Source organism: Lonchura striata, chromosome 15 (assembly GCF_046129695.1).
Source record: "Lonchura striata isolate bLonStr1 chromosome 15, bLonStr1.mat, whole genome shotgun sequence".
NCBI lineage: Eukaryota > Metazoa > Chordata > Aves > Passeriformes > Estrildidae > Lonchura > Lonchura striata.
The window spans coordinates 12,013,164-12,039,465 of NC_134617.1; the positions used below are offsets into that span (position 1 = coordinate 12,013,164).

General features: G+C 43.4%; 3 protein-coding genes across 4 annotated transcripts; 2 read left to right on the forward strand and 1 right to left on the reverse strand.

The window, feature by feature from the left end:
• The first annotated feature begins 1,650 nt into the window (after positions 1-1,650).
• CCNG1 (cyclin G1) lies at positions 1,651-7,412 on the forward strand. Its single transcript, XM_021549453.2, has 7 exons — positions 1,651-1,849; positions 2,411-2,674; positions 3,691-3,944; positions 4,537-4,615; positions 4,696-4,794; positions 5,039-5,233; positions 5,854-7,412. Exons 2-6 carry the CDS (start codon positions 2,411-2,413, stop codon positions 5,228-5,230), a joined length of 888 nt encoding a protein of 295 aa, XP_021405128.1. The 5' UTR covers positions 1,651-1,849; the 3' UTR covers positions 5,231-5,233; positions 5,854-7,412.
• A 1,478-nt stretch (positions 7,413-8,890) lies between these two features.
• NUDCD2 (NudC domain containing 2) lies at positions 8,891-13,217 on the reverse strand. The gene is made up of 4 exons (XM_021549454.2): positions 12,887-13,217; positions 11,535-11,583; positions 10,162-10,313; positions 8,891-9,230 (listed from the first exon to the last, which is right to left on the reverse strand). Exons 1-4 carry the CDS (start codon positions 13,073-13,075, stop codon positions 9,147-9,149), a joined length of 474 nt encoding a protein of 157 aa, XP_021405129.1. The 5' UTR covers positions 13,076-13,217; the 3' UTR covers positions 8,891-9,146.
• A 118-nt stretch (positions 13,218-13,335) lies between these two features.
• On the forward strand, positions 13,336-26,033 carry HMMR (hyaluronan mediated motility receptor). 2 transcript variants are annotated; one of them, XM_021549442.3, is made up of 18 exons: positions 13,336-13,455; positions 13,897-13,995; positions 14,568-14,644; positions 15,441-15,521; positions 16,205-16,393; positions 16,627-16,713; positions 16,989-17,089; positions 18,155-18,229; positions 18,363-18,541; positions 19,289-19,437; positions 19,719-19,933; positions 20,522-20,638; positions 21,454-21,612; positions 22,764-22,916; positions 23,026-23,125; positions 23,380-23,556; positions 24,057-24,219; positions 24,834-26,033. In XM_021549442.3, the coding sequence occupies exons 1-18, from the start codon at positions 13,401-13,403 to the stop codon at positions 24,851-24,853; spliced, it is 2,196 nt and encodes a 731-aa protein (XP_021405117.2). In that variant the 5' UTR covers positions 13,336-13,400; the 3' UTR covers positions 24,854-26,033. The 2 variants fall into 2 exon arrangements, with proteins under 2 accessions (XP_021405117.2, XP_077642831.1); XM_077786705.1 differs by having other exon boundaries at positions 18,366-18,541.
• Positions 26,034-26,302: the final 269 nt, after the last annotated feature.

The window sequence follows — 26,302 nt, forward strand, 5'->3', positions numbered from 1 at the left end:
GGCCTGGAAAGCCAGCCAGGAGCCACCCCAGGGCTTGGGAGCCATTTATGCTTTAAGAGCCATTTGTACTGATGCCTTATCAAGACTGACAAAGCCTAGAACAGAGGCTAGACAAAGTTAAAGAATAAAGTAGGGATTTATTAAAAGGCCTCAATGGATCCACCTTGAGTAGCACAAGAGCCCAGCCACGGCTACACTCATGATGAACCCAAATGGTCACAAAAAAATGGACAACTGGTCATGACGTCTCTCATTTTATAAGTACTGGTCCATTTCCATATTGGAGCTAATTGTCCAATTATAGCTTTAGGTTATGAAGTCCCATCCTTCTTGTTTTTATCTCTTCAGTTCACGTTGTTGTCCATGCTCTTGGGCCTGAGATCTGGGTGGCCATCACTGGTCCCAAGCTAGCGAAGGAATTGTCTACCTACTCCCATGAAAAAAACTTACCAACACTTAATATGAAGCTCAGAACTGCACACTCAAGAAGCACAAAACCTGAAAAACACAAAAGTTAAAACCTAAGGCACTGATACCAGGGCTGGGTGCATGCTTGGGGAGCTCCCATTGACCCAACGAGTGAGACCATCACAGCGGCCTGGTCCGGGCCGGTCTGGGCCAGTCCCTCAGTGGCCGGGCCAGTCCCTCATTGCCGGGCCGGTCCCTCATTGTCCGGCCGGTCCCTCATTGCCCGGCCGGTCCCTCATTGCCCGGCCGGTCCCTCATTGCCCGGCCGGTCTCTCAATGCCCATCCGGTCCCTCATTGCCCGGCCGGTCTCTCAATGCCCATCCGGTCCCTCATTGCCCGGCCGGTCCCTCATTGCCCGGCCGGTCCCCCGTTGCCCGGCCGGTCTCTCATTGCCCGGCCGGTCCCCCATTGCCCGGCCGGTCTCTCATTGCCCGGCCGGTCCCCCATTGCCCGGCCGGTCCCTCGGTGCCCGGCCGGTCCCCCGTTGCCCGGCCGGTCCCTCGGTGCCCGGCCGGTCCCTCGTTGCCCGGCCGGTCCCTCATTGCCCGGCCGGTCCCTCGTTGCCCGGCCGGTCCCTCAATGCCCATCCGGTCTCTCATCGCCCGGCCGGTCCCCCATTGCCCGGCCGGTCCCCCATTGCCCGGCCGGTCCCTCGTTGCCCGGCCGGTCCCTCATTGCCCGGCCGGTCTCTCAATGCCCATCCGGTCCCTCATTGCCCGGCCGGTCCCTCGTTGCCGGGCCGGTCCCTCATTGCCCATCCGGTCCCTCGTTGCCCGGCCGGTCTCTCATTGCCCGGCCGGTCCCTCATTGCCCGGCCGGTCTCTCGGTGCCCGGCCGGTCCCCCATCGCCCGGCCGGTCCCTCGGTGCCCGGCCGGTCCCTCATCGCATTGCCCGGCCGGTCCCTCATTGCCCGGCCGGTCTCTCATTGCCCGGCCGGTCCCTCATTGCCCGGCCGGTCTCTCGGTGCCCGGCCGGTCCCTCATTGCCCGGCCGGTCCCTCATTGCCCGGCCGGTCCCTCAGTGCCCGGCCGGTCCCCCGCTGCCCGGCCGGTCCCTCGGTGCCGGGGCCGCCGCTCCGGCCGGGGGGCTCGGGGAGCGCGCGCGCGCGCCCGCCGCAGGCGGGGCCGGCTGGGGGGGCGGGGCCCGGCGCGGCGGGGCCGCCAGAGGGCGCCACTGCGCGGGCGGGGCGGCGGCTCGGGGTGCGCGGCTGTGCCCGGCAGTGACCGCCCGGCCCCGCCGCGGACACTGCGGGCACCCCGGACACTGCGGGCACTGCGGGCACTGCGGGCACTCCGGACACTGCGGGCACTCCGGGCCCGCTCCGGCCCCTCCGGCCCGCCCAGCCCCTCCCGGGCAGGGAGCGGGGTCGCACAGACAAGGTAAGGGCGCGCGGCCGGCTCCCGTCCCGCCGGCTGCGCGTTTGGCGTCCCCGTGCCGTGTCCGTCCCGTCCCTTCCGTGGGGTGAGCGTTGTCCCTCTGTCCGTCCATCCCCCGGCGGAGCGCGCAGGTCGCTCGTCCTCCGGCAGAGCCCCGCGGCAGCGAGGGGCAGGCCCGGGCATGTCCCGGGAGGCGCCGCCCGCCGCGGGGCCGCGGTGCCCCGGGGGTGCCCCGGGGATGCCCTGGGTGCCCCGGGGGTGCCCTGGGTGCCCCGGGGATGCCCCGGGGGTGCCCTGGGTGCCCCGGGGGTGCCCTGGACGCCCCGGGGGTGCCCCGGGGATGCCCTGGTTGCCCCGGGGGTGCCCTGGGTGCCCCGGGGATGCCCTGGGTGCCGTGGGGGTGCCCTGGGTGCCCCGGGGATGCCCTGGACGCCCCGGGGATGCCCTGGGTGCCCCGGGCGCTCCGTGCCTGTGCCCGGCTGCCGCGTCCTGGCCGCACAGTCTGGGAGCTTGGGTGGCTTTGCCGCGTTCTGGTTGTCTGGCTGACGCTGTTTCTCGCGGCAGATGATCGATACCCTGGCGAGCGGCGCGGCTCGGGACCCGGCGCTGGAGCTGCCCGCGATGCTGGAGCAGGAGCTGCGGGCTCAGCCCCGCGCCGCCGGCCTCCGGCTGCTCGAGGCTGCCCACGACAATGGCCTGCGAATGACCGCACGGCTGCGGGACTTCGAGGTGAAAGATCTCCTCAGCTTAACTCAGTTCTTTGGCTTCCACACTGAGACCTTCTCGCTAGCTGTGAATTTCTTAGATAGGTTTTTGTCGAAAATGAAGGTAAGGCATTTTAAAGTATACGCTCAGCCTAGTTCCTAGTCGAAGCTAGAATGTCTTGGGTTTAGATAAAGGTTAAGTTGCTTCCAGACATTCTTGATTGTGCGGAGCTAAAAAATTGTGTTCTCCGTTCAATTTTTGATATTGTTAAGAAAGGTGTTTTCTGTAGAGAAGGAGAAACTAAAGGATGTCGATGGGATGGGAAACAGGAGGTGTTAATAGCTTAGACCAAGAAAGATTGCCTCTCCTGTTGCATAGATACAAAAACATGTTAAATTACTTCTCATTTAACTGCCTTTTCAACCCTATCAGTCAGCATTGTGTATATCAAAATGCTGTTGAAAACTTAAAATCTGGTCAAACATTAGCGCTGCATTCTCCCGTGCGGATGTGACATGCTGACCTGAGTTGTTTTAAGTTGTCTTAACAAGACAGGATTACCGCTGTACAGTTTGGACAAGAACAAAAGCTTGTTTTCCTTGTGTGTGCAAACAAAAATGGGAAAGCTAGATGGAATGGATGGGAAAATGATGATTTAAAAGACTTGTGAATCCAGATGAAGCAGAAAAAATCAGGACTACATTGTCTATGGAATAAAATAAGACCATTTATATATACATGTATGTGTGTGTATATATACTTACAATAGAGTTAGAAACCCCCAATTTTTTACTATCACCCCTAATATCTACAACACTTTAAGTCCTAAAAGCTTCATATTAGGCTATTTTAGAACCTTATTAACAAGTCAATTCTGCCTCAATCAAAATTGCTCTGCAGTCTTGCTTTTTAGATGAATGAGATGCAATTTATGGTATGTAACTGTTTTTCCATTTGCTTAAACAAAGATAATAATGTACAATAAAAGACTAAGTTTTCAATCTCCAAAAAACAAAACAACCCCTCATCCCCCATAATTATTTGATGAAATAGATTGGTGCTTACAGTTAGATACTTGCATGTTGTAATAGCTGATCAGAGGCTTTCTTCTTTGAAAATAACAATTCACTTTTCTTTAGGTACAGCCTAAACACTTGGGCTGCGTTGGACTCAGCTGCTTCTACTTGGCTGTGAAGGCATCAGAAGAAGAGAGAAACGTGCCCTTAGCCACTGACTTAATTCGAATAAGCCAGTATAGGTTCACTGTTTCTGATATGATGAGAATGGAGAAAATCATATTGGAGAAATTGTGTTGGAAAGTCAAAGCTGTAACCACCTTCCAGTTTCTACAGCTCTATCATTCATTCATTCATGAGAATTTAAGCTGTGAAAGGTACAATAGCTGATCCTGATTTTGCTATAACTGCCTAAGACCAGAAAATACAGAATGTAGAAAAGTAAGCAGAGAAATTTCTTGGGTAATTAGCCTTTCTATACTTTAAAAGTCCCACAAACTTTCTCCCCTACTGGTAATAGTCATAAATGTGAGCATCTGTGATTTTATATTATTGAAATTTTAAATATTGCTTGCCTAAATGGAATATTGCTTCTCTGAGTTGAAAACCAAACTTGCTCAATAATGATGGTATAATAAATCTCTGCTTATGCTGTAGTGAAGTATTGCCTCATTGTAAAGATTGCAAAATCTGGTTTAGAAAAGATTCCTTTTGCTAGTAAGGACTGAAACTCCTTGTTAAGCCTGCTTTGGTAATGCAACTCTTCCCCAGTGTAACACAAGATTTATTTTTGGCATTGGGACTGCCAAGACTGAACACCTGTTTGAATGTAACCCCAGAAGTTCTGGGGCAAATGAAGACTTTGTTTAGATAATGAACATTCTTGCTACTTCTCTTGAGTTTCCCAGAGTGATGCTCCCTTGATCAACCTTTCATTCCTCTAGATTAACTCATCTGTTTTTATTACAGGAGAAAATACCTTAATTTTGAGAGACTTGAGACCCAGCTTAAGGCCTGTCACTGCAGAATCATGTTTTCTAAAGCCAAGGTAAACATCTTAAAAATTCAAAGAAAATTAAACAGCTGAAACTGAACAAAGCAGTGTTTAAAAACATCTTCTCTCTCCAGCCTTCTGTCTTGGCACTGTCTATTTTGGCACTAGAGATAGAAGAACAAAAACTGCTGGAGTTGACAGAGGCATTGGAATTTCTACAGTTACATTCCAAGGTATGTGCAGATAAAATTTCAGGGAGGGTTGGAAGAAAAATGCATGGAAAGGTCTACACAGTGGGGAAGGAACAGGTGCATTGGAATATTGGTTTCTTTTGTGGTTTTGTTGTAATGTTTTGTTGGGTTTTTTCATTTGGCCTGAGATATTTGGCTGCCTATCCTGTGGAAGAAGCTGAAAGTACATGGAGAAAGTAAAGATTCAGCTAGTTGTTAACATAGGACATTATGTCTTGTTATGTAGATAAGCAACAGAGAATTGACCTTCTGGAAGGAGCTAGTGTTAAAGTGCCTTACAGAATATTCCTCAAGCAAGTGTTCCAAACCAAATGTGCAGAAATTAAAATGGATTGTGTCCGGACGTACAGCTCGGCAGCTTAAACACAGCTACTACAGAATAACACACCTTCCCACCATTCCAGAGACCACCTCATAATAGGTAAGTCCTTGCAAAATCAACTTTTGATAATGTAGAAGTAAAATTAGCTGTAAACTATCTCCAGTGTCCATACAGGTTACCTCCTGGAATCAACTAACAGAAGTGTAGTTGGCCTGTTCTCATGTTCATGCTTAAACCAGTGCTGTACCTAAAGAAGTGACAACCTAATTAATGTATGAGCACTGGAGAAAGAACTGATGTGTGTCATGGTAGCAGAAATGTTTTACAGACACTGGGACCACATTCACATTCACAAAATGTGGAGTAAAGCTTGCATAAAGGGAAAAATCCTTTGCCTTGCTCTTATCCCAAACAGAAAACCAGCCTGCTAGAATGAGTTTCTTGTAATTGTTCACTTAAGCCACTTAGAACAGACAGTTTTATACAGTTTCACTTGTATAATTGCTTAGTGAAAGCTAAAATAGGTAATTCAGTTATTCCTGTTAATGTTGTTCTACTCTGTAAAAATAGTAAACTTCCTTACTTAGACTTTACTTCCAGAGGCTACACATTTTTCTAGAACAGCCATCTTGCTGTTGTCTTGCTGTATTAAGATCTCATGCTTTGTTTGGCTCTTGTAGAAAGCACTTCAGTTGATTGGTTTGCTTGTTTTTTTACAGGAGTACAATAAAATGGGAAGACCATCCTGTGACCTCGTCAACAGGCACACAAATATTTGAGAAACAGTCTGAACCCTGATCTTAATAATGAAGAACTCAACTCATGGAAAGAACATGTAACATTTCAGACTACAGATCCTTCCAGCAAATACCAGTTCTTTTCATGATGAATTCAACAGTATGTGGTGTCAGTTTTCAGTCTTACTTGGTAGACTGTTCACTAGTCAGTGAAATAACAGAATCCCAATACAAGGAATTTTAACACCTTAGAGTTTGTAGAGCAGCTTGTTTAATCTAACCTTGGTTTACGGTAACTGCAGGTGCTGAACTAGGTATTAATTTTTAAAACCTGGTTCACTTTCTAAGGATTATGCAATACTAGGAAAATCAGATAGGCAGTAGTGCAGTGCTGCAGTGTGTTAAGAAAAGAAAGACTAATCCAACTGGACGACAACAGCAAATGCCTGCCAGCTCACCTGGTGTGTTGTTTGGGCAGTACCTTGTGTCCACGTGTTCCTGCCAGGATGGGCACTGGCCTTCTACCACAGACACATTAAACATTAGCCTGTGATACCCACTGAATGTGTTGAGTAGGTAGAACGGGAGAAAAGAGAAACTTTACTGTGTTCCTTTAGGAAACACAGTCACTAGTCTCACTGCAGTATTTTGTAGGAGCTGTAGTTTACTGATGCCACTCTCATTAAGTGTAAAAACTTGGTGAAGTTTTTTAATGAATGACTAAGGGAAAGAACTGGGTCACATGTAACCCTTTCATGCCCTAAATCTGACATTAGTTTTCCAGTTTTCCTGTACTAGAGGTACATGCTGATACTGAACAGGCACATTGTTACAGGTACAGTAGGAGCAGGGCTAGTTCTCCCCGTGGCCTCTGTGTAGGAGTAATCCAGATGAGAAACACTGAAGATTGCTTCAACTCTAATCTCTTAAATAAAACATAAATCTCTTCATGAAAACACAACTGTTTGTTCTGAAGACCAGGTCAATATTTGAGGTATTAGTGCTTCTAGTGCTACCAAGGAAGTGAGTAATAAGAATGTATTACTGTATGTTAGATAAAAAGAGGTTCTGGGAGAGTGTTGCTTATGTCCTCTTGAATTCTGCTGTGGGGACTTGAATTCCCACTGTGGGACAGAGGCTGTTGGCAATAGGCTGTTAAACTGGATTGTCATATGGACTGATGGAGGGGAGAAGGAGAGATCAGAGTGTGGGATGAGGTGTTGGCCAGCCAACCCTTGCCTGTAATGCTACCAGCTGAGGTGGAAACCATTCTTTCTAACTAGTTAAAGCTTTCACAGAAGATACCATACCGAAGTTGTCTACTGGACAAATCAAGTCTTCTCATGAGCTTGTGGGAATGACTGCACTGCAAAATGTGTAACTGGCTATCACACCTGTCAGTGCTGCCTGGACATTGTGCTGACCTGTGCAGTTATTCAAAGGTGTGGTCAGGCTACTGGGAGAGGATGCAATGTGCAATTCTAATTGTCCTGTCTCAAGATATGTACCTTTAAATTAAACACTGAAATGAGCTTAACTAAGTAGCTTTTTTCCTGTATGTATGTTATGAAACATCTTAGTAGGAAGCCTATAAATGTGACTTATACCTGAACAGTACCTGGAGAAAAATTTCCAGGCAGGAGGTAAGACATAATGCAGATTTTTTTCCCCCAATTTATTTTTATAAGAGGTTGAGGCTGCAAGGGGACAACTAGACAACCACATGAGAAAATGGTAAATATCTTACAATATCTGTTCTTCAGCAATGAATCGCAGAATGGGTCAGGTTGGAAGGCACCATGGGTGGGATCAGCTGTTCCCACCTCATTGCTCAAGCAGTCTCATCCCAGAGCACATCACTGATTCATCCAGACATTCTTGATGAACTCCAGTAAGGCAGACTCCAGACCAACTCAGGGAAACCTGTTGCTATGCACAGTCTCTGCACAGGAAAGAACTTCTTCCTCATGTCCAGGTGCAACACAGGCATCACAGAATCACTAGGTTGGAAGAGACCTTCAAGATAATATTGAGTCCAACCCATGCCTGAACACCTCAACTAGACCGTGGTACAGAGTAACACATCCAGTCTTTTAAACACGTCCAGGGATGGTGACTCCCTGGGCAGGCCATTCCAGAACTTTAGCACTCTTTCAGTGAAAAACTTTTTCCTAATATCCAACTTATGTTTCCCTTGATGCAGCTTGAGACTGTGTCCTCTGCTTCTGTAGTGCTGCCTGAAGAAAGAGACCCAACCCCACCTGACCACAGCCACCTTTCAGGGAGTTGAGTGATGAAGTCACCCCTGAGTCTCTTTTTCTCCAGGCTGAACACCCCCAGCTCCCTCAGTCTTTCCCCACAGGGCTGGTGTTCCAAGCCCCTCACCAGCCTTGTTGCCTCCTCTGGATGCACTCGAGTGTCTCAACATCCTTCCCAAACTGAGGGGCTGGAACTGGACACTGCACTTGAGGTGTGCCCTCACCAGTGCCAAGTACAGGAGGAGAATGACCTCCCTGCTCCTGCTGGCCACACCATTCCTCATACAGCTTCTTGGCCACCAGGGCACTGCTGACCAGTTGCCACGGGTCCCTTTCTGCTGGGCACACCATTCCCAGCCTGTAATGTTGCAGGGACTTACTTGTGGCCAAAATGCAGAACTTGGCACTTGGATTTATTAAACTTTATCTTACTGGACTCTGCCCATCCATCCAACCATTCCAGGTCTCCCTGCAGAGCCCTCCTACCTTCCAACAGATGGACACACGCTCCCAGCTTAGTGTCATCTGTAGATTTACTAATGAAAGACTCAACACCCTTATCAATGTGGTCAATAAAAATACTGAACAGAGCTGCCCTCCAGCAGATCAGCCCCAGTCTGGTGCATGGGGATTCTTTCCCAAGTGTGGATAAGCAAGAATAAGGAGATATTCTTGCATTAAGACAAGTGGTAGATTTATAACTGATTTGTTTACTTTACTTTGTGGTGTTTCTAAAAAGAAAAAAACACCCAAACCAAACATTCTGCTCAAAGATGTTACTTTTTTATGTACACCTTTGTCTATAGTTTTGCCTTAGTATCATAAAGTTATCACAGCTTATAAATCAGCTGGTAACACTTTATCTTCATTCTGCTGGAAAAGATCTTCTTTCTCTTCACTGAAGTAATTACTTTTGACAACAATCCATTGAAGAGATCACTGAAGTCTTCAACAGTTACATGATTCCAGTCCTTAACTGTAACATGTAATTTCTCTAAAGGATCACGTATAAAAAGTTCACTTTTCAAGACTAGAAAAGTCTGGTCCTCCTTTGCTGTAGTTCCCAGAAATTTCTGCCCCACTGAAGTCAAACCCAGGGTTCTGATGGAAGTAAAATTAAAAATAGTTTAGTAAGTAAATTATTTAGAATAAAAATGCTTTAAAAAAACCCAGACAACCCACAAAAAAATCTCCTAAATTGCTTTTTGTTAATATTCTGTCATTGGAACAAGAACATATAACGATCAACTTGTCATACATTTATCACAGCACTGAAGTTCTTGGAAAATGCATCAACAACCTTTGACTTGTCATAGTTTGGTTGCCTACTGCTGAAGTGACTTTGTAATGCTGTTCTTGACTTAGCAAGTAGTCAGACCTCCCAGAAAAGAAATATTAAGGAAAATTCAAGAAAGAGATCTGGCTTTTTGGTATCCTTTGAAACTGCCTTTTGAAAATCTAAGTATGTGCTCTGATGGATGACGGGGTTCATAAAACTGCTTTTCTCTGCTGCAGTATACATAGCCTGCTGATTCAGCTGGTATGTAAAATGTAATTCTACACCTCTGCAGACATGTACAGGAATAGTTGTGTGCCAAAGGTATAGCAAAACAATTCCGGCAATTTTAGTGAAAACACAAGGAACATCGTCTTTTCCAGCCAACTATTCCACTCCATCTTACATTATAAAAAAGCATATCCAGTACAATTTGATGATCAAATTGTAAATACAGCTATGTCATAATTCTAGATCATAACAGAAGTTGTGTGTAGCCTAACAAGAGAAAAGTTGTTAGGAAGATACAATTACTAAAACAGCAACAGCACCTCCAAACTCACCTGAACTTGCCAGAAACCCTGCAGGCAAAGTGCAGACAGAATAATCTCTTCAAAGCACAGTGATAAAACCTTATAAGCATTTTATGGATATTGAACTAAAGCATATATTCCATGGTATTTGTTCAGCTTTCCTGGCCATAACCTCTGTGTGCTAACAAAACATATAAGGAGTAATTATGGTGCTTTAACTTACTTCTCTTTGGAATCTCTCCAGTGTAAGTTTCCTTTGCATCTGGTCCTGTACCCAAGGATCAGCAGCATATTCATTTTCTAACAGAGATGTCCAACAATTTCCAGCATCTCTATTTGTCTTCATTAGAACAATTCTTATCAGCTGCCTGTCTTCTGTTGAATGAAAACACATAGAAAAACCTTTAAACTCAGTCCTACGTGGTGGTTCTTTTCTTGGTTTGGTGAATTCATCATTAATAAGCACAAGAAGTGAAGTTATTTAAATTCTTAATGCCAGTGCCAACCTAGTTCTTGATAAATAAATCAACATTAACAAGAGAGAAAAGGCTGAAGCAAAGAGAGCCTGTACTCTCATCTCTCCCCTTCTGGCCTGTAAGATGCTGAAGCTGTTTCAAGGGATTAAACACAGTTCATGACTATTTCTATGCAAACATAAAGTAACCTCTTGGAGATGTTGACAACAAAGATTTAATCTATTAATACAGACAACTCTGCTAAGGCAATAATGAAAAATTTAAGGTCAGGTTTTACAAAGAGTTATTACCAACAAAAGCCAGAACTAAGTTTTAGCAACACATGACCAGATGATTATTTAAACAGTGTGCATGGCACAGAGAATATATTGGAAGAATGTTTCAGAGTAAATGTGCAAGTGTTTAGTTCTTCTGAAGTGAATAAATACAGCATTAGAAGTGTATTTTGAAGACAATTTGTGTACTGAAAGAGACTGGGCTTCACTTCACAATGTGTATTAATACTTTTAATTTTAGTGCCTTAAACTACTAAATTATCAATAAATATTTAATATAAATATTGAATGGAAAAGAAAATCCTTCATAGGAAAACACTGAGAGGCACAGTCCACAAATATGATTACCAAACCCCAAGATATTCAGAATACTTAACAGTATTTATGATATAATGGCCTAATATTCTTTTTTCCTCATTATATGTAGAAACCTTAGTGTGATTTAAAATTTTTTTTCTGTTTCTCTTGGACTGCAGATATTGTCACTTTTGTCACTCAAGAAAATGTAATGCATAAAAGGTAGTAATTATGGAGAGTCATAGACCACATAGCTGTACCACATAACTGTTTACCTTTAAATGAAGGTTTGCAAAAAACTTCTCACTATATGGAAATGTTTGCAACCCATCGATGAGGGCCTTCCAGGATGTGGCATCTCATTAACCTTAGTCTCAAGTGCTTTTGTAATACCTCAACTCCTTAATCCAGCAATAATGACTGCCTTTTTACAAAGCTATGGGAAGGAAGTAATCTTTCCCATTAATAAAGAGGGGCTAAATTATTCTGCAGTGTCTACTGGAAAGTTTTACTGTCTTTATAATGTCACTTCACATGTTGGTTATTACCTAAGGTCCACGTTCCTTCATCAGTTACTGTAGAATCAAAAAGTTTACCCTGCAAAAGACAGGGACAATATTACAAATCAGTAAATCCTCTTCAGCATCTAGTTCACATTGTTATAAAGTTTTATTCACAACTTAACCACCTTGTATTCTGCTGAAAATGGATAGTGATCTGGCCCTAGAAGTATACACCTGCATGTAGCCTGTCAAAGAATTATTGTTTATTATGCAATTATTTTTTTAACTGAAGCATTTAATACTTTGTTTCAGTATCTGGAGTCATTGAAATGGCTTGTATTTCTCAGCAGGTAATGTAATTTTTAATAATCTTGTCATGAAAATGCAAGTGTTTTTGCCAGGAGTGACATCTAGCTCTGGTGCAGGGCACAGGTAGTATGAGCAGCTCATTATAAATGTGAAAGTAAAACTATCTTTAGGCTGGTTTTTTGGGGGTTGTTTGTTTGTTTGTTTTTGGGTTTTTTTTGTTGTTGGTGGTGGTTTTTTTTGTTCTGTTTTGTTTTCTGAGTTCTTTTTTTGCTTTCTGGAGCAATTGAAGTTGTGCACTGAAATGCTGTCCACATTCACATTAAAATCCATGTGAGTTTGTATTTTTATTTTTCATAGAATCACAGAATGGACTGGACTGAAAGGGATCTTAAAGTTCATCTAATTCCTGCTGCTTGCCATGGGCAGGGACACCTTCCACTGCCCCAGGCTGCTCCAAGCCCCATCCAACCTGGCTTTGAACACTTCCAGGGATGGGGCATCCACAGCTTCTCTGGGCACCCTGTGCCAGGGCCTCCCCACCCTCACTGCACAGAATTTCTTCCCAATATCCAATATAAAATTGTCTTCTGACAGTTTAAAGCTTTTCCTCCTTGTCCCATCACTATATGGCCTTGTAAGAAGCCCCTCTCTAGTTGTCTTTCCATGTACTGGAGGACAAGCACCATCTGTAAAACCTCCAGATACTGAACAAAACTCTTTCAAATGAATGTCATTTTTAATGTAGCAAACCCGGGATAAAGAACAGAGAGGCACCACAGGGCACAGGTGTGCAAACCTTCTCCCAGGCGACTAATGACAGCACATGAGGACACAGCCTAAGCAGCGCCAGGGCAGGTCTGGGTTGGAAGAAATGTCACAGAGTGACTGCACATCGGATCGGGCCGCCCAGGCCGGCGGCGGAGTCAGTCCCTGGAGGTGTTTAAGGAAAGCACAGGGCCGGCTGACCCAGCGGTGGGTCCCAGGCTGGCCTCGATGTTCTGAGGTATTTTAACAACCCAGCTGAGCCGTGTCCCCGCGCCCCGCGGCCTACGCGCCGGACGGGCCGCAGGCCGCTCCCCCCGCGGTACCTGCAGCAGCTCCTGCCCGCCCACGGCCAGGGAGATGTGCCGGCTCCGCAGGCTGCAGCGCACGTCCTTGGCGCGGGTGCCCGGCGGGACGCGCACCTCGATGAACACCTCCTCCAGCGTCTGGTACCAGCGGCCCCAGGGCGTCCCGCAGGGCACCACCCCGCTGCGCTCCTCGAACGGAGCCGACATGGGACACGGCGGCAGCGCTCAGCTCCGCGATGCGCACAGAGCCCCGCGCAGTGAGCAGCGGGACAGCGAGCCCCGCACCGCCCCGCACCGCCCCGCACCGCGCGGCTCCGCGCTCCCGGCCCCGCTCCCCGCCCCGCCGGCAGCGCCCGCCCCGCGCACGCGCGCCGCCGGCCACGCCCCTTCACCGGGCCCGCAGCGCGCGTGCCCCGCTCCGGCCGTCCCGATTGGCCGAGGCGGGCGGGGCGGCGGCAGCTGATTGGCTGGTCGGCGCGCGCTGCGGCCGTTGGCCCCTTTGAACGCCGGGCCGCGGGGTCCCAGCGCTGTCATGGCGTCCGCGCGCGCGCCGCTCCGCCGCCACCTCCACAGCGACGGGAGCGCCGGTACGTGAGGAGAGGGACGGGGCGGCCTGAAGGGGCGGCGGGGACCGGCCTCGGGGCGTCCCTGCCTGTGAGGAGCCGCCTGGAGCGCGGTGCCTGAGGGTTCTCGCAGGGGTCCCCTTCTAAGGCAGAAGGTCGCGATTTCATGTCTAGCCCTGGCATGCCAAACACAGCAGTGAACGTGTGTAATGTACGTATTAACTAAAGCGGTGCCAAGCCTTGTTGGCCTCTGGTTCGGTAGTACAGCGCTGTAAGAGGAGCGTGCAGAGCTTGTCTCTGCTGAGGCACTGCTGGCGAGAGCGTTTTCTGATGTACGAGTCTCACAGTGAGATTTTGGTTGTAGATTTACCCTCGATGTGTTATCAGCCTCAACTCATCAAAGCTGAAAACCCTGTCATTTGCCTTCGTTGTTCTTTGCTATTCTGAAAAAAATCTCATTTTTAGCACGTACTCCCCTGCAAGGATCTGGTAAACTTAAGCCATCAGATGGAGCGGGAAGTTTGCTGTCCTCTGAAGCACGCCAAGGGCTTAGGAAACAGAAGGGTAAGTAAAATTTGCACAGAACACAATGATAAGATATCGTTGGATTATGCAATTGTTAGTGCTGTTACTGCTCTGCTGTTCAGAAATTGGTTTCTGTTGTAGAGACTCACTGCCTGCCTTCCAGCTCAAAGGAGCAGCTGTCAAGACATCTATGGGACTCTTCCAAGAATAGCTTTATATGTGATTTCTAATTAGGAGAGGCCTCTGGAGGGCTAATAAACTATGTATTTACCTAGAGTTTAGAGATATTTTAATGTATTTTTAATATTTAAAGCCATCCCTCATTTCAAAACTGACATTATAGATTTGGATCGTGGCTGGGAAACTTGGCAGAAGTGGAAATACCAAAATTGTGTCACCTGGTAGTCTTTCTCTCTAAACTTTGTCAAATGCCCACATGACTAATACTGAACTGGATGACTGCAGTAAAAATGTAGCTGGTAGTCTAACAACCAGGTGGAATGTTGTCTTTTGCACACAGTCAATTAACCTCGTGTAGTTGGGTTACATTTGCCTCCCTGTGTGCATGCACACCCTCTTCCTTCACCATTCCCTTCCACTTCCTTCTGCAGATGAGACAAATCTGAGCAGTGAGAAGAGTGCACCCACCCCAGTAATTGCAAGGAGACTCACATCTCTTGGATCAACAGTAAGACTCTGCTGTGGTGTCTGTAGTGCTGTTAAATCCCAGCTAAATCTTTCTGACTGCTTAAACAATGCAACCTCTTTGTGCAATTGTTGTTAATAAGCTATGGAATACATTGTTTTATCTGCACTCCTTAAGACCTACGCAGGAAAATTTGCTGAAATCGCTGCATCCTTGGGAATAGTGATCATTAACTTGGGAGTACTGAGCAGCTCGTTATTTTTGGTGCTACACTCTTGGGATTTCTTTTCCTCTTGATTACCGTGTAATTACGGTTTGACTCCTTTTCAAGGAGATGTTGTTCCTGTTCTCAGGGGCTGGGCAAGGCAGAGTGGAAACCTGGTGGTGAAAGAAAGAGGATGGTACTGCATATACAGGTTCTAAATGTCCTATGCAAGGATATGGATTTTAAGATTAATAGCTTAACAGGCTGAAAAATGTTTGCCCTGATGTGCAATTAGGTTCATTAGTATTGATGATGCAGCATGCAATTCTACAAACAGACCTGAGGTGAAGATATTAAAATGTTTTTATGAAGCTTAGGGAGGCTGTAGTTTCCAACTTCTTAATCTTCCTGCCCCTGTGGTTATGAGCTGTCCCTTCAGAGTAATGCTGATGAGAAAGTATAAGGGTAAACCCCATCCTAACCTGATACTTTTCTGCCCTGTCTGGGAGAAAGGTTTGCTCTTCATTTGTTGTGTATCTTTGTATTATTGTCTATATGTAGCAGTCACACTTGTATTTAATTGTGTTCAGCTACTCTGAAGCTAGAGATTTCTAACACATCTCTCTTCCAAAGCCGGCTAATGGGATTGTGAAGACTAGAAAAGATGTTATGCTTATGAAAGAGAAAAAGAAACAGAAGACACTGGAGAAGGAGGTAGGAATCCATTGTGTGAGTGAAATCCTGTCATGTCTCCTCCCCCTTACAGTAATGAAAAATGCAAGCTGGTAAAATTTGCCTCTTTTGCATCAGACAGCATACAAGTAGTTTACAAACAGCTCTGTGCAAAAGAAAGGTTATCAGATATTATGGCTGTACAAAGCTAATGGATTTGCATTAATTCCTGCTGATTGTGAATGACTACTGTCTTCTCAAAAACAGAACTGAGTCCTCTGTTGGCTACCTCAAAAAGGTTGTGTTTTATTGAATAATCTCTAGCTGAACTTTTTTACTTAATAATTGTCACACTTTTCATGCTTATGAGGCACCCTAAACTGTATCAGTACACTTCTATGTGCTAACTGGTGCCTTGTGTCTCAAATGTCATGTTCTGCCTTTTGTCTGTCACAGCCAAAGAGGAGAGCTGGCTTCTGTTATCCATTAAAGCTAAGGCTATTCTACTTTTGACATGTTGTGCTGGCTAGGTGGTATAAAATAAGTCAGATGAAATGTTATTGTATGGTGTGTAATAACAGAGAATTGTGGCGATTCCTTCCTGTGAATGAGAGTTGCAGATACATATTCTGAATGAAAGTAAATACAGTTTGGATACCTATGCCTGTGGTTTACTTGGCTAAACTAATGATTGTTGGAAATAAAGAAAATACCTCATGTTTTAGATTCGTGCATTGGTGAGAGAACGTGGAGAACAGGATAAAAAACTTCGGGCTCTGGATGAAGATCTTGTTAAGATTGAAGCAAAACTGAGTGCTGCAGTTCAGGAGAAAACCTCTCTTTCAGCAAATGTTGCATGCCTGAAAAAACAGCTTCTGGAGTTAACAAGAAGCAATGAACTACTAAAGTCAAAGGTATTCAGACAAATAAGTGCATCTTTGCTTTGCCTTTGTTATTGATCTTCCTGTGCAAGAGGAAGCTTTACTTGCTGATCAGCACATGTTTTGATGTAAAGCATGTCTGGTTTGGGATTTTGTGCCTTTCTGTCTAAACACAGAGTGGGAGGGGAATGCTTAGAAAGGGTTATGTGAACAGCAATTCAGAGAAAGGAATTACACTTGGTGGTTTTATCTTCTTTTCTAACAAGCTGTCTGAAGATGGTGTGCAGAAGAAAATGAGCAGCCTGTGCATGGAGTTGATGAAGCTCAGAAATATGAGGGATGCGAAGGAAAAGGTATGACCATCTGTACAGGATCTGTAATTCTAAGCTGCTCAGGAATAAAACCAATGATCCTCAGTATAGTTTGAAGCTCTTGGTTGTAGTTGTTTAGCAAGTGGCTGATCTCTTTACAGAGGGATACTTGCAATTACATTTAGCATAGTAGCTGGTGCTATTATTAAACAGGAGTGATGATTAAGTTTCATTTCACCACTGTCTCTTCCACATTGCCTTTTTTTTAAATCTCATTTAATGTTAATATGGTGTATTTTGTTGTTTCTCTTTTTAAGACTGCACTGGCAAAGCAGGAAAACATGGAAATGAAGCTGCAGGAAGTGCAAAGGAATCTAGAGCATTCAAAAGGAAAAGTAGCACAGTTACAAGAAAAATTGTAAGTGCTAGGAAGGGAATTACATGAGATGGCTGTGTTTCCCTGCTTGTCCTTTGTAGTAACCAAAATCGAGGCTGTCTCCCACATGAGAAGGAGCAGACATTGTCAGTGTTTGTAATCTGGAATAAACACCATGGAATTAAGTTCTACCAACTGCTGTTTTTTGATAATGCTACCATTAGAAGCGTTGTTGCTCTAGTGTATTTAGCCTTTTTCCAAAAGACAAACTGTATCATGTCAAGCCTTTTCAGTGTGGCATGGGTGGGGTCTTCTTGGGTATGGGGTGGGGAAGAAAGACATATGTCTTTAGAAAAAGTATTGTTGGTCAGGTTGGAGGAGGTCATTTATATGGATGGGGTATTTCTGGCCCTTTAGACTACGAAGTTGGGAATAAGCAAGAATAGAAAAGCATTAGAGTAGGAGCTGAAATCCTAATTGAGCAGCCAGGCATTTGGCTTGGTTTTGATGAACACATTTACGTTCACCAGAGAAGTGCATTGAAGAGCCATTGTGGTGCCTTCAGAGCTGCTTTGATGTGGACAACTGCTCTAAAGAAAGGCAACTGAAGAGTCTCTTGGTTTCAGCAGCTCTAGGTAGATACAGAGTGGGTTCTAACTCAGCACCTTATTCTGCCAAAAAAATGCCACATGCTGCACAGGAACAGTACACTAATGTGCAGCCTATTGCTGAGGATAGTGACCTGGGATGAGCTTGTAACCTATGTTCAATGTCAGGTTAGCACATTTGGCACTGCAGCATGAACTTGGCTGTTAATTAAAATACACAAAGGTAATAATGCAGGTAGTGCAGGTCTCAAAGGGAGGAGATGCTGATTTTCTACAAAACCTGCATTCTGTTGATGCATTATTATGTTGGTGGCATATTGCTTGTGGGGAAACGTGGCTTAGCATCTTTACTACAATGAGAAGACTATCTGGAACAGGGATAAAAAGAGGGTAGAATCGCTTTTTAGAGCCAATATCAGTTTTTCAGCCAAAAGTATGTGTTATTACTTAACTCTGGACTTCTAAAAATACATCTGTCATAAAAACTGTCTGGTTTTAGGTCTGCTACTGAGAGAGAGAAATTTGAAGAAAAGTCTGACACTGAAAAACTCTTGGAATATATTACCGAGCTCAGGTAATAACAAATTGTTCTCAAGAAGGCAGCTTTCCTCTTGGAAACAAACAATCCTAAGCATTTTCCTTTATGTTCCTGTGTAAGCTTATAAACAAAATTTAGTGGTAACAAGTGCCTGAATTTTTTTCTGCAGTAGTGTTGCAGAAACAGCTGAGAAATACAAACTAGATATTGCCCAGATGGAGGAGACACTGAGTAAGAAAGAGCAAGATATTAAGATACTGAGGAATACGCTCCAAGTAAAAGAGGAAGAGTCATGTAAACTGATGAAAGAACTTGATGAGAGGTGTCAATTGCTTCAACAAGAGAAAGGTAATTGTTAGTTCTTGTACACTGTTCCATATGTGGGATCACTCACATGTCTTAAAGCATCTCAAATAGGTGTTTTCCAAAATGTCGGTTTAGACTGGTTTGTCCCAAATGAGAAGTCAAGTCTCTGAGCTTCACCTAGAAACATCAAGGCATGTTTTTAACAACAGGGAAATCACTTCACATCTGGCATTTGTTAAGTCTGAACTGTAAGAGTGGCTTTAATCTGAAAGGTGAACAGTAAGAAGTTGTTCCTTACTCTTCTCTAAGAAGCAGTATAATAGTGTGTGAATTCACTGCTAGCAGCTTATTCTCAGATTCACTGAAGTGTTGAGAATGTGGGAACGATCTTTCTTCACCTCCTTACTCCTTCTCTCCCAACACTAGCAACTCGGCAATCTGAGACATGTACTCAATTTTCTGTACCAGCTGCCTTCTGTGTACTAGTTTGTGGAAAAAGCTTTGGGGAACTCATGTAGTTGTTTTCCCTGCCATACTACTCTTCTGGTGAAGGCTAATTGCTTGGTCCAAACACTCCTGCTGTTAAAATTATTCTAAAGTGGTATACCTTGAGCCAATTTTGAGGTTTCCAGATGGGTTGTAGGTTTGTGGGGGGTTTTCTTTCTGTGTTTTTGGTAGTTAGGCAAGGGAAGAACAAATACAGAATGGAAGTGGTATCATTAATATATATTGTAGATATTTGAAGGTAGAGAAGGGAATTTATGGTATATTGACAATTTTTCTATGCAGAGAAAGAGTTGTCTGAGGCCAAAGGGCAATTCCTAAGTATGAATGCTGAAATAGAAGACCTGAAAAGAAAAATTGATTTGGTGGAACAAGAACACCAAAAACTCCTTCAGAAACATGAGGAGGCTGTGTCTCAGCTGCAGCAAGAGAAGGTAAATACAGGCTATAAACTAGTCTAAAAATAGATTGTAATCCCAAGGATTGGCACTAAAAATCATTGTTTTGGTTATGCATAAAATGTGCATTCTACAGATTAGATTATCGTTAATATGGCAAAGTGGGTACTGGCCTGCAGAAGCTTGTGTGAATCATTGCTAAGAATCGTTGCTGGTGGGATGGGAGTCATGGATTTGAAACTTAAACACTGTAAATTAACCCTTTACTACCTAGAAAGTACTGGTAGTTTTAAAATCTGTGGTAATCTGGCATGTAGGAGTCATCTGCATCAATGCAGCAGAAGTTACTAGAGTTTGAAGATGAAGTAGCAAGTGAGAGACATCTTCTGGAAGAAGAGCTGAATGGTACCATGAAGGAGCTGAATAAATTGCATGCAAAGGAAAAGAAGGCTGAAAAGTTGGTGAAGCGACTGGAACAAGAAATCAAATCCCAAGGTCTTGAACTTGGACAGATGGAAGAAGAGTTGAAAAGGTTTGTGAAAGAAGTTTTCTGATTCAAGCTTTGAGAGGAAGAATGTTAAATTAGTAATGTAAGCAGAGCTGCTGAGCCTAATTCATGTTTTAGGGGTCTGAGCAGATCTGAAGTTATTTCTTGCTGATTGTTGATTACTGGTAGTGATGAGATCTAATCACTAGCACTAGTAACTTGAGTCAGTATCAATAGTAACTTGAGTGTGTTTTACATTATTGTAATTTGAAACAAAAGATAAGCCAGTTGGGATTTGCTTGAAAGGCTGGTATTGTATTGCTCTGACCTTACTGTGCTGGGTAAGATATGTGCATGATCTGGAGAAGGCAATGTCAAACATGTTCAAGCCAGTTGTTTCTTAAGTTTACTATCAGGTCTTCAGTCTATTCTACAGCTCCCTTGGAAAATAAGTGGAGGGGGAAATCCTTAGTAATGTCTGTTGTGAAGACTGTGCTTAGTATGTGAGACGTTACTGGTTTGTCACAATTAATTTATTGCTGCTGCTTCAAGCTTTCTGTAACTGATAACAGCATTTGGTGGTGTGGTCACACATGCTTCTCTCCAGAGTGCAATGCTGAATTTTTATTTCAGAAAGAATTTAGAGTTGGAGCAAATCAAGGCAATGCATAGCAGTGCTGTATTGAAAATCCAAGAAGAGCACAGCAATACACTGCAGGAACTTGGAAAGACTATTGCTGACTTTGAAAGGTATTTAAGTTTTATTAATGTGTAGGACAGGCATTATCTCTTAAGATGACAATAAAATGTACTGTTCATTTATGTGCCTTGGTACTTCAAACTACATGTTAGTATTGGCATGGCATTTGAGCAGAGGATTTTGTGATGGTATTTGGTGACATTAAGAATTTGTTTCTTGAGTACTGGGCAAGTATAGTGACACAGTATCATTATCTAGTTCAGAAAATTGGATATTTCTTCCAAAATGTAACCAGTTGGAGGAGTTCAGTGGTCTTGAGTCAAAGAGATTTGTAACTAGTGATGGTGTTCTTGATACTGAAATATCTTGCAAAAAGACTTATACAGACTCAAAATTTGCACTGAATTGAAAGTAGTTTCCTACAGTTATTGCAATTCTTTTACCTTAAAATATTCAGGTTTAGAAAGTATATAAAAAATGATACTGTCATTACTAGGTATGTGTGTCACCCATGAAGGATCCTGTGGGATATTTGCTAATGCCAACTACAGACAGTAGGTGCTTTGCTGCTTAAAAGAAGCTTCAGAGAGAGTAGGTCCTTTGTGTTTTAGAATACCTACAAGATATAGTAATATCTATATCACAGAATTTGTCATAATGTTACTGCATATGGCTTCATGGAGTGGTGATGCGGTTTCTTTCTTTCCTTTAGATTTATCAATGCCTGTACACTGCCATATCTTCGGGTTATAAAAGCTTTGATACTTGCTAGCATGAGCTTGTATTGCTCTTGTAAAGTGTGAACATTTCAATCTGTATTTTGCCTGAAGTAACAAGGTTTTTCTCACTTGTACTGTAATACCAGCTACAAGAAAACATCAGCTGAAGAAATTTGCAGTTTTAAACTGGAGAATTCCTCTCTGCGAGAAGAAGTTGCCAACCTAAAAAAAGTAGGCCAAGAGAATCTGCAGTTGCTTCAAGAAGCAGAGTACACTAAAAACAAAGCAGATGAAGAATATGCAAGGTACTACACAGACTTTACCTTAAGCTAAAGAATGCAAAGTGAGGCTTGCCTTTCTAACTAGAACCTCATGTGATGCTCTAAAGATCAGATCAGTATTTGGTGTAAGCTGAAGTTTGTTGCTTTTCCCAGTGCCGAAGGTTGAAAATACTGATAGACAAAATTTATTCAGTTTATATGCATTAGGAAACTGGTCTGTCCAATCAGTTATTTTGACTTTTGTTTATATGTGGAACATAGAGGAAAAGGAAAATACTTGAGTGAAATATGTTGGCATATTGTCTGTTTCAGAAATATCAGTTACAGTGGCTGCTCTGCAAATGAGATCCCCAGAGGTGACAAGCAAATACTTAATGCAGAACTTGCTCTCTGCCACTCCAGTCTGAATGATGTCACCTCAAATTCTGCTCACAAGCAGATGCCAATTAATCATCCATGAGTTTTGCCACACTGTGATGATATAAACTGAAGTTCTCTCTCTGCCTAATATGAGGCACCACAGTGCAGCTGATGAGAAATAACCCCCAAGAAGTTGTGTTAGGCCAGTAGCCGAGGACATGCTTCCGACTGTCTAACAGCAGTTTAGTGATCCATGTTCTCTATGGTTCTGTGCTGCTTAAGATGCTTCCCTTTCTTTCCTCCTACCTGCTTAATGTCTTCAGTTGGCATTTGAGCTGTTAAAAAACAAACTGAAGAGCTATTTCCTGGCTGAGGTGGGAGGGAAGGGATGGAACAAACAGCTGGGGCTGAAGAGGGGTCAAGTCTTTTAGATGTAGGGTTTTTGAAATCTTGTATACATCCTCACTAACAGTCTTGATTAGTTCCTGCTTGAGCAAATCTCTCCATGTAAAGCCTAACTACTAAACCATCCCTGCTAAAAGCTGTTGGCATTAAGCAGCCTTAAATGAGCAACATGACCTTTCTTTGCTTCAAAAGGACTTTTTGCATCATTAGAGGAAAAGGTAAAAATGTTCATCTTAAACTTAATTGCCTTCTGTACTACTGTTTTATTTGTAGCACCACTTGTGCAAACCTTTATTTCAGTTCTGCTAAAAAGCTTTTCAACCATGGTTACTTGTGGGTTTTAGATTTAGTGTAGTGGGAAAAAAAGTAAAAATCAAGGGCTCGTTAAAAAATTATGGTATTTTCCTCAGGATGCTTTTAGAAGTTGAGACCAAGCTTGCATTAACAGAAGCAGAAGCAGAGAGGACAAAAGAGTTGTGCCTTGCACAAATGACTAACCTTCAGGAGAAACTTGAGGAGCAAACTGAAGATCTGAAAAGAGAACTTGAAGCAGAGCGATCAAGGTGACTTGCTCAAATTTGAACTGCATATGATGGCACAGCCGAGTTTTATTGGGAAGAACTGCTGAGAGCTAACAAAGATCATAACAAACCTCTACTTCTTGCTTTTTAGGAAAACCATAAATGAAGATGTGACCTCTAGCTTAGAGAAAGAGATCAAGACCTGGCGTAAACTGTATGAAGATTTACATAACAAAGTTAAGCCTTTTCAGGTGTGTTGTGAAGTAGTACCTGTTAGTTGTTAGTATCTGTTGACATAAGACCTTTGCACTTGGCTCAAGTTCAGTCTTGAGAAGTAAATATGCTACTTCCCATTCTAAGGCATTTATTCTGCAGTGGTTTCCTAAGTTACTATGCAGTGAGCCAGCTATTCCCCTTCCCAAAGTAATCTTCCTTGGTAGATTTCAGTTCAGTAAGAAGTTATGTTCAATTGAAAGATTTCTAAGATGGTTCAAATGCATTTCAGCAACAATTAGATGCTTTTGAAGCAGAGAAGAATGCTCTCCTGGAGGAGCACGGGGCAGCCCAAGAAGAACTGAATAAACTGAGTGATGCATATGCTAAGCTACTTGGCCACCAGAACATGAAGCAAAAAATCAAGCATGTTATGAAGCTGAAGGAAGACAATGCTCACCTGAAGCAGGTTTGTGAAATTAAATATTAGAAATCTGCAAGTTACTAATGTGCTTGCTGCCCTTTTTTGTTGCTCTAAATTTTTACAGACTAGCCCTGCAAGCTACTTATTTCTTGGCTCTTCAATTCCCTGCATGAAGCAGATTACAATAAATCACAAGCCTCCAGAAATGCCAAGAATTTTATTTTCAACTGAATTTACAACATACAGAGGGATCAGCAGGAATAAGTACCTCTACTCTTAGTTTGGTTGGCTTTTCTTGGGTTTTTTTTTTGGTATCCTAGACTTAAAGTATCTGCTGAAAGTTTCAAACTGCCATACTGCTTAGTGGTGGTACACAATGCCTGTATGTGCTGCTAGTTTCTTTGCACCTTTGTGTTTGGGTTGGGTTTTAATGCCACCAATAACTGTCTATATGTTTAGCATTAGGCAAAATGGCTCCCTCAGTAAATGATGAAGCAGGCTCTTTTCCCATTCTTCATCTAACTTGTAAGTCTTGTTTTCCCTAGGATGTCTCAAAATTGCGTGCATTGCTAGCCAAGGAAAAGCAAATCAACAAACATCTCCAGGAGCAGCTGTGTGCAGTACAGGGCATTAAGCGTTTTGATCCTTCCAAAGCTTTCCAGCATGATAGCAAGGAAAATATTCCTCCAAAAACACCTTTAAAAGAAGGTAAGTTTGAGATTGATGTAGCCTTTGTACCTCTTAAACTTAACCAAAGAGGGTATGAGAGCCTTGCATAGTCTGCTGCATCTGAGGGAGGTGAATGATGACTCTTGTTCCACAGCAGATGTTGGAGGCTGCATCAATGGGGCACTCCCAGTGTACTTTCCAGCCTAGATCCTTACAACCTGACAGGTGTGGATGGTGTGCCAGGTCAGACAGCAGAGCCATTTTCCTTCTGTCACCAGCTCACATGTTTCTGCTGATGAGGTGACAGGAAGTGTCTCCTGCACAGGTCAGGGGGTAGAAGTGGCTCGGCCAGACCCCTTTGCACCCTGGTTCTTGAGCTGCTCCCTGGCAGTACCTTGCACCACTGCAGGTGTCAGAGTAAGATGCAAAAGGGCTGCATATGTGGAATGGAGGAACAGATGGGGAGAACATGGGGGCACACCAAGGGAAGCAGGGTAGAGGAGAGAGTTTCATTATAGTGTCTATTCCAGGGTCTGAAATCCTGGCTTGCCTGTGAGCTTCAGTGTAGGGCCTTCTGCCCCGCAGGAGACAAGAAATTACTTAATGTGGTGGGAGCAATAGATGAAAAACTCAAACTTATTTTTCCATTGCAGGCAATAAAAACAAAATTTGAAGTCTTTTTGGTATCAAGAAAACAACCCATAAGATGATTACAGGAGACTTCAACAGACTGCTTCTTCAAGATGAACTTGGATGCTGTATATAATACAAATCAGTAGGAGGCCTAGAGAAATGATCTAAAATTATACATATTTTAGAAAACCGATGTTATATGGAGAAGCAATAGGTGACAGCATGCTTCTGACTCCTGGTAATATTACAGGCATGAACTCTGAAAAGTGCTCACAGTTGCATGTTTTGGATATGGTGAGGCTGCTTAGTTAGGTTTTGAACAGAGCATTTTAAGTTTGGAGAAGGAGAATAAGCACTGAAGAATAAGATTACAAGTGAAATCGGATTTCATGTGAGTTTTTTTGATTTTTAAATATTTTAATTTTTTTTTGCATCTATCCAGTGTATGCAATGCTATGTTAAATTAATTTTGCTGTTTATAGCTGCTTTGGTGCTAATGGCAGCAATACTGCCAAGAGAGACATTTTTACTTCTGTGGCCTAAACACTGTAGAACCAGAGCAGAAATGGCACTATACACTTAATTTTGATAGTCTACAGGATCTATGTTCAGTATATGTTCAGATTTAAATCCTGGGGCTAGGTGTTGCAGCTGTTGATCTTCAGAAGTGCATTTTCAGGTCAAAGTCAAATTGACTGTATTTATCTAAATGTTTCTGTCCTATGACTAAGATTAGTGTCTTGAGAGCAATGCTGTGTCCTCTGGGCTCTTAAACTGCCATAAAAATCTTTGTAGCCAGCTATTGTAGGTGATCAGTGCTACAGTGCCAGGGAATAACAACAGAACTTCTCTCACCTGGGAGGAGGGACACCACAGACCTCACATGCTTTGTGCAGACTGGAACTTTGACAATAGGGAAAGAATCTGTTAAACTGCATTTTAAATTAAGAGCATTTTAACACAATAAAAATTTTAAATTAAAGAATTTGTTTATTTCTTTTGAAAACCAGGTATAAAACTCAAAATAACATTACAGTGGGATTCATCTAATGTTCTTTTTTTCTAGTCTTTCTTCAAAACAAAGCCAAAAGTCAGTTGTGCCTCAAAAACTTCGTATTCTCTAGTCTTAGGGAAATTATTTAGCTGAACTGTACAATATATACAACCTGAAATTCTCTTATTTCTCTTAATACAAAAGTAAATGCTGAATTTAAGTCAAAGGTGGAACTGTGTTTTTGTTATTGTATGTCTGTGCAGATATCTTACAAAAAGGTTCTGCAGAGGCAGTACCCAAAACTTAGCTGGTAGAATTTATTTGCATTTACGCTGACATCATGAGCTTACGGAGACTTCATAATTTTTAGGATATTATATACAAAAGATGCACATTAAGTCCAAGGACATAAGTGGCTAGATGTTTTCTGTTAATATCATCCTTATGAATTTGCTGGATTACTTGATTCTTTGAAGAGTGAGGATGAGGATTACT